The sequence below is a fragment of the Theobroma umbraticum genome, unplaced genomic scaffold (assembly GCF_002168275.2).
Source record: "Theobroma umbraticum cultivar Fairchild unplaced genomic scaffold, ASM216827v3 scaffold_44.0, whole genome shotgun sequence".
Classification (NCBI taxonomy): domain Eukaryota; kingdom Viridiplantae; phylum Streptophyta; class Magnoliopsida; order Malvales; family Malvaceae; genus Theobroma; species Theobroma umbraticum.
This window is the reverse complement of record NW_018397255.1, coordinates 722,190-729,790: the sequence shown is the minus strand read 5'-3', so window position 1 is coordinate 729,790 and position 7,601 is coordinate 722,190. Positions and strand designations below refer to the sequence as shown.

Here is a 7,601-nt window from a genome sequence, read left to right as displayed (position 1 = left end):
TTTTTTTCTTTTTTCCTTTGCTTGATGCAAATCTAGTTGAAGAAAACCCTGAGTCGGCAATCTCTCTCTCGTTGTCACACTAGCAACTTGTTGACAAAACAACCTTACCCGATCTTGACTCTCCTTGCAAGAACATGAATGCCTTTAGACAGAATAACCTTACCAAAACCTGAATGAGTTTAGAGGTCACTTTATGATTTAAAATGCTTGGGGAAGTAGCTATTTAGAGAGCCCAAAAAACCCTGTAAACATATTTTGGGTCAGCATTTGTTTCTTTTTTTCTCTCATCAATCTATCAAAAGAAAAGAGGTCAGTCGTGCTATGGAAATTCTCGACAAGCAGACAAAGTGGACAGAGTGCGTTTCATCAGCAATGAGACACAGCTTCTGCAAGTGCCTCAAGAGTGCTTTTCTTTTTCTCTTTCTAGTTTTCTACCCCTTTAACTCTCTGTCAGGCCTTGATCCAATGGAAATGTGTCTCTCTTTTTGGCCTCTCAAAATGAAAACCCTTTTCCTCTTTCAAACAACCGCGTGCTGAATTGTGATAACGTCATCCACCTTGTCCATTTGTCCATTCAGCTTTCTGTCAAAGAATAACTCAAAAAATCCATACTCAAATGTGTTTATATAGTAACAGTTTCTTCGATTAATTTATATTAGATTTTGAAAAGTAATTTTTGTTTGTTTCAACCCTTTTAGTAAAACTTTCTCATCTCGAGTTTGTATTCTAGAACCCCCTCTTTTTTTTTAATGTAATTGTTAATAATTTAGTAATGGAAACCCCGTTCTTGATGCATCATTTCCACCATTCACCAACACAAGACACCATCATTAGCTCAAACCTCTAGTTGTCCGTTTCTTGAGAGAGCTGCACCACAAACAGAGAGAGAGGGCTAAGTTCCATCTTCTCTTGGTTTTCATCAACAAAACCAAACTCTCATGATTCCCTTATAAAAAATCATTGTCTATGCAAATAATGGGTTTTCTTCTCTAAACAGAGAGGTAAAACTGGCCGGGGGACGGGGGTGAGTGTTGCTCACCACCAAATGAGCTGATGATTATGATAACACTCGTCACCTTTTTAATTGGAGAGTTTCATTATTTTCTTTCTACTTTTTCTTTTTAATTTTTTTCTCTGGTTTTTGGGTTTCTCTCTTTCTCTTTTTTAACTTCATTTATTGGTTATGATTTAGAGATGATGAAGTAAAAGAGTGTTATAGTGGCTAATTGTTGGTGGTGAATTTGATGCAGCACCAACAGATATGATGGAGTCAATGGAGTCATGTGTCCCACCTGGGTTCCGGTTCCACCCCACAGACGAAGAGCTTGTTGGGTATTACCTGAGGAAGAAGGTTGCATCACAGAAGATTGATCTTGATGTTATCAGAGACATTGATCTCTACAGGATAGAACCATGGGATCTTCAAGGTATCACACTTTCTTGGGTTTTCTTTTTCTTTTGGTTTTAAACATTCTTTAGGGTTTCTATTCTGCTCAATTCTGCAGAGAGGTTAACATGAAGCCATCAGGGTTTAGATCCACAGTTAGGGTTTCATTTTTCCTGTAAGACAAAAAGGTTTGCTGATGGCTTTGACAATGGACGAATGCACATTTGCATGAGAACTTCACAGCCCTAAACATCAATGTTTTTTTGTTATTTTTGCTTCAAGGTTTGTATGGTTTACCCAATGAACATTTCTAGATCATGCTAGGACGCCATTGAAGTTACTAAGCTGTAACAGTGGCTGACGACAGTAAAATCAGTGACTAACCTGAATATCTTTCTCATTCTTTTAATCATACAAATTTATAAGATCTGAACGGTGATGATGCAGAGAGATGCCGGATCGGATATGAGGAGCAAAACGAGTGGTATTTCTTCAGCCACAAAGATAAGAAGTACCCTACGGGGACGAGAACTAACAGGGCAACCATGGCTGGTTTCTGGAAAGCAACCGGTCGAGACAAGGCAGTGTACGATAAATCGAAGCTGATTGGCATGAGGAAGACTCTTGTTTTCTACAAAGGAAGAGCTCCAAATGGACAGAAAACTGACTGGATCATGCATGAATACAGGCTTGAATCCGACGAGAATGGTCCTCCACAGGCAAGCATATGTTCTTGTCATCCTTAATTAATCAATTTTGCCACCCCACTTTCTCCCCTCTCTTTGTCAACAGGGTGGTTAAAGTGATAAAAGAAAAAAAGTATATTGTCTTCATGGTCTTCCAACATTCTGAGTAGCTTTGAACAGGCTCTCTTGACCTACTATTTGGAACTTTCTTTTTCTCGTATTAGTGTCCAAAGGAGGGTTTAGGCATCCATTACCATCAGTCATGGCATAAAAAAGTTCTTAGATTCTCTCTCTGAGGACAAGATGATTAGTGCCTAGAAAATTCTTCACAAAAGACCCAACTTTTTGTTAAGAAATGGATGGTTTTTAGAGATTTAGTTGAATTTGTTGTGCCACTATGCAACTTATGAGGAAGGGGGAATCACTTTTTGCTTTCCATACACAGACCAATTTCCACTGCAATGTCAACATAACATGATTTCTAGAAAGATAACTTCCACCGTCTCTTATAAGTCAAAAAAGTAATTAGCATAATTCAAAACAAAAAAGCAAAATATTTTAACATGCTTTTCTTTCTTTCCTAGTCCTTTTCTGGCATGGGCCTTGTCATCTCCCTATATTCATATCAGTTTGTCAAAGGCAAAATTCCATTTCTCCTCTAATTGTTTTCATGTCATCACCTTTGAGTTATGATATCTACTTCTTCTCTTTTACCAAACAAGAAAGAATTATCCCCTTTACAATAGTGAAAAGAACATATATTCAAATTGAAAAAGCAAATGGAAGAAAACTTTGTCTCTTATCTCATAAAGTTGATTAGTTTTTTTAAAGTTTTTGCAGGAGGAGGGATGGGTCGTTTGCCGGGCGTTCAAGAAGAGAACCAGTGGCAATGGCCAAAGCAAGAGCATCGAAGGGTGGGACTCGAGCTACTTCTACGATGAACCAAGTGGTGTCAGCTCCGTGGTTGATCCAATCGATTACATCTCGAGGCAACCCCAGAGCTTTTTACCCCAAAGTTTCTTGTGTAAGCAAGAAACAGAGGCAGATAATCTAAACTTCATCCACTCTGATCAGTTCGTACAGCTTCCTCAGCTAGAGAGCCCATCTCTGCCATTAATAAAGCGGCCAAGCTCGATATCTCTAATATCAGAGAATACCAGCTATGAAGAAGAAGAGCAGAACCGAATGTGCAACACCACCAACAAAGTGACTGACTGGAGAGCCCTTGACAAGTTCGTTGCTTCCCAGCTGAGCCAAGAAGACAGATATGATGGTGAAGGGGTTCCAAGCTTTGAAGCCAATAATAACTCAGACATGGCATTGCTGTTATTACAGAGCAGTGGTAGAGAAGAAGGGAACAAGTTGAACGAGTTCTTGAATTCAAGTTCAGATTGTGATATTGGAATATGCATATTTGATAAATAAAGAATTAACAAATATGGAGATGAAGAAGCTTTTATTGCTTAGTATTATAAAACGTTTGATGCAAAATGAGACATATTTTTGTAAAAATATGTTTGTGATATTAATGAAGAATCCCTCTCTCTCTCTCTCTCTCAGAATGCATGCAAAGCATTCAAATTAGCTATTTTGAATCATATGAGGACAAATCAAACTGCTGCCGTTCTGTGAAAGAATATTGTTTTCTTGGTTAGCGAGACTGAAGCAAGCTACACGTATAATATTGTCATGGCGACTTCTCCTGAAATAAAGAAAAGAATTAAGCTTAATTTATTAGGCTTTCTCAGAGCCAAACCATGACTTTCATCTCCTTTAGGACAGTGGGTCGGTGTGACTACAGGCAAGAGTCTGAAGAAACCTAGAAGAAAACTATATGACGTGCATGCTACCATGATTCTTCCAGGCTTTACACCATTTTTTTTTTTCTTTCTCCCTGTGCAACTGTCATGGCTTCTCGCTTGTCTCGAGCAGGTATTCAAACCTTCTTCTTCTTGGAAGAAGAAACCTCAGCTGATGTGAAAGTTAACATGGCATTGAAAGTTTGAAACCCTTGGAATGTTGCAAGAAAATTCACTCGAGTGCAGACACGCAGCTTGTCTGTTCACCATGGATTGTCTGCCTGCATGTTTTCAAAAAGGCTACTAGAAGTTCCACGATCACCGAACAATATAGGCCTATGATGTCTCGCCTGCCACAAAGTTCATGCCAACTTTGTCATACAGAAATGATTCTCTAACCTTTGTTTATGTTCAGATTGGTTTCACAAACCTAGAAATCATAGGAATAGTCCCATGATGTAGTTTGTGATGGAAATGGGAACCCTGACTCTTTTCTCTCAACAAGCTATGTGTTCATGCTGAACTTGAGTTTCTTGGCAACCAAACATGATGGAGATAAGAGCAAAACGGGGAATCTCCATAAGAAAGTAGAGTGTCTAAATAAGACCAAACCTTAGGAGCACAGAGGAAGATAAAAATTGATTGATTTCAATTGATCAATACACCTAAGTCAGTATGGGTGCATCTGGGTGTGGGCTTGGTGGGCCCACGGCTTGTCTAGCATGCGCTGGGCACCGTGGCTCCTGTTGGGCATGCCTTGCCATTGTCTTTATAGACCTTTCTTTTTTATTACCTTGATTATTTTTTTTAATAATACGATCATAAGATTTCTCATATCTTATCTAAACTCGATTTTTTCTTCGAAAAACTATATTTTCTCGCATCCGTCTAAGGTTTTTAAGATTTTACTCTTCGAAAACTTTCACGAAAATAAACTCTATATTATACCAATTAATATAATTTCTCACATTGGTCTAATGTATTCAATAAACCCTAATTATCAATCAATATATTTTCTCATATCTAATTAGTGTATTCAAGATTTCACTCTCGAAGTACTGCTGTGAAAATCGAACCCTAATTACAAGCTTTTGACAGTGCTTTATGGTTTGGTCCTCCCATGTCCTCTTAATGCCAAACACCAACAAAACCAAGTCACAAAAAGAGCTACTTAATTAATAGGTAGATAATTATACTTTTTTTTGCCATCATAATTAAGAGATAATTAATTACCTTTTTTTTTTCTAATTTGTTTGCTTTTTCAAATGTGAGTTTGAGCCAATATGATTCTTTGATTGGACAAAGAGATATGTTTCTTTCTTTCTTTTTTCGATCTACCCTTTTTCCAGGTGGACCAAACCCCTCCAGGTTTTGCATTTAGGGTCCTGAACCTGATCTTCAAGTTGTCTATCTTTGTCACAGCTCAGCATGTTATGTTTTCTGTACCTTCTTTGCAAGTTTGGGTTTCAATTATATGCACAAAAAGCTTCACCATAAACACAAACCCAGAAAAGACAACACAAACCTTTCATCAGAAACATTGAAACCTTCAGGCTCAGACACTACCCAGCTGTGAGATGAATATCACATTTTTCATAGTATCTGGTCAAATAGCAACATTCTGCGTAAGTAATTAACTTTGTTATCTATACGAACAATTAAGCACGTTAATCCATTTATCAGAATGATAATAAACAAATTTTTTGTTTATTAAGACGTTGAACATATGTTAAACATATAAATATAATGAAAATCTCTCTAACATGGTATTAGAGCTAATACCGTTTGAATGATTTCCATACCATTTCAAATATCAATCATGTTAAAACCATGCAAGCTAATATAGGGCCTGACTTTGGGGTTATCGAAACTTTTGCTGCCAAAGATGGAAGAAACCCTGCATATAGCACCTAACAGGGAGATCAAAGGCCTTTGGAAGTGATGTGATTGCAACAAAGACAAACTAGATGGGAGAAATTCCCATGCTGATTGTCTATCATTTGAGGAGAAATTGGACCCCTTTTGCCGACCCCAATTCTCAGAGGAAAGGTATCAGTCAGTTATCCAAGAAGGCCTCGACCAATCAGGTTCATCCAAATGAGTGCAATAAACCAATGATGAACAATCACCACTTGATTGAGCATTAATTTTCTGTTCTTTTTTTTTTTTTAAGGGGAAAAATACTGTTACACATGGTTTCGCGAGCTTGGTCGGAGTGCATATCCAAGCTTATGGGCCAACCAAGAGTTTCCACGTTAAGTGCTGTTCAGAGTGAGAGGGAAGGGCATGGACATGGATGGCAATTAGTGTAATGGTTGACCAAAACAAAGCAATCTTTTGGTGAACAATGATGCTCATAATAGCACGCAACAAAGCAAGACCCAACCCATGTCTTTTGATGCGCTTTTTCATGCAGAAAAGATAAGATAGAAAACCTAGCAAAAAAGAGAGTAAACAACACCCACACCCATTCCTACCTTGTTCTTCTTCTTCTTCCACTTCCCTTAACCCACCTCTCTCTCTCTCATGATTAAGAAGTGATCGAGAACATATTTCAGTAAGAATATATAATCATTTGAAAAAGTAATTGAACCTAGAGATGCCATGTTGACAAAAGCTCAATTGAGCTTTAACCAATCACAGACGCCGAATGTCAATGTGGGCAAAAAAGAGGGGGGAATAATCTTTTGCTTTTTTGTGAAATGAAATGACAGAGCCAGCTTCGGGGTACAATGATGTAGCAGTGATGCATTTGGGAAGACTTTGTTTGAAAAGGGCATATGGCAGATTCTCTCACCCATTGTTCACAGTTTGAGACTGTGGCTCCTCCACAACTCTATCATCATCACGTGAACAGAGAAGGTTTGACTTGGATCATTCTGGTTACTCAATCAAGTTCATACACAGCCATTTGGGAACAGTTCAATTTCCTTTGAAGCTTTCTCTAATCTATATCAAATTATAAAGGAAATCTTGTAACATGTTGTAATGGTGAAAACCTTCCTTGACATGATATCGTGATAGGCGAAGAAAGCCTCTCTACCCTGAAGGAAAGAGCTCTCTCCATGGACTAAGAATATCTTCCTCCATGACTAGCAAAAGGCATGATGTGCTGAACACGGCTTCTAAGTGCCATGGAATAATTGTTGGGTTCCCAAGCATCAAACTGAATGAGCTGCATCTGGATAAATGAACGTAGGCCCACTCGGGGCTTTGTCTGAGGGGAAAAAGAGGGGAAGTGGTCAACAAGAAAAAGAACTCAAAGCAAAAAGAAGAAAGCATGGTCAGCATTCAGGGCAACATACTATTTTTAAAGACTACCTAACATAACAAAGCACCTTCATGAAAAAGGCCAGGACCACAAAAGCAACTTCGCAGCCCAGAAGAGAAAGGGCCACTCTTATTATTAATAACATGGTACCTCATGTTCGGCACTTCAAATTCTAGATATGATCAACATAGCTATCTCACTTGATGCCTAGAATACCAAGAGGTTAAAAGGAAAGTAAAACAATCCAATGATTCATTGAAACAACCGTTCCATTCATGATCGAAATTCAAACAGCGAGGCCTAATGCCCACAAACAATGACTGGATTAAAGACATCTATAAACAACCCACCAAACTTTCCAAACAGTTAATCCCTTGAACAACAGGGATACAAAGACAATGTAAGACTAGGTCGAAAAACTGTTCATAAAACAGGACACACAACTCAAGAATATATAT

General features: G+C 38.2%; 1 protein-coding gene across 2 annotated transcripts in view; it reads left to right on the top strand.

The window, feature by feature from the left end:
• Positions 1-3,621, top strand: part of VND1 (vascular related NAC-domain protein 1) — a 4,078-nt gene extending 457 nt beyond the window's left edge. Inside the window, exons 1-4 of one of the 2 annotated variants that reach the window (XM_021418039.2) lie at positions 576-1,024; positions 1,251-1,427; positions 1,835-2,106; positions 2,914-3,621. In XM_021418039.2, coding sequence (XP_021273714.1) covers positions 1,262-1,427; positions 1,835-2,106; positions 2,914-3,498 — 1,023 coding nt within the window. In that variant the 5' untranslated portion in view covers positions 576-1,024; positions 1,251-1,261 and the 3' untranslated portion in view covers positions 3,499-3,621. Of the gene's footprint in view, positions 1-575; positions 1,025-1,250; positions 1,428-1,834; positions 2,107-2,913 lie in introns of those variants that run through there. The other variant, XM_021418038.1, reaches the window with a different exon arrangement.
• The last annotated feature ends 3,980 nt before the right edge of the window (positions 3,622-7,601 follow it).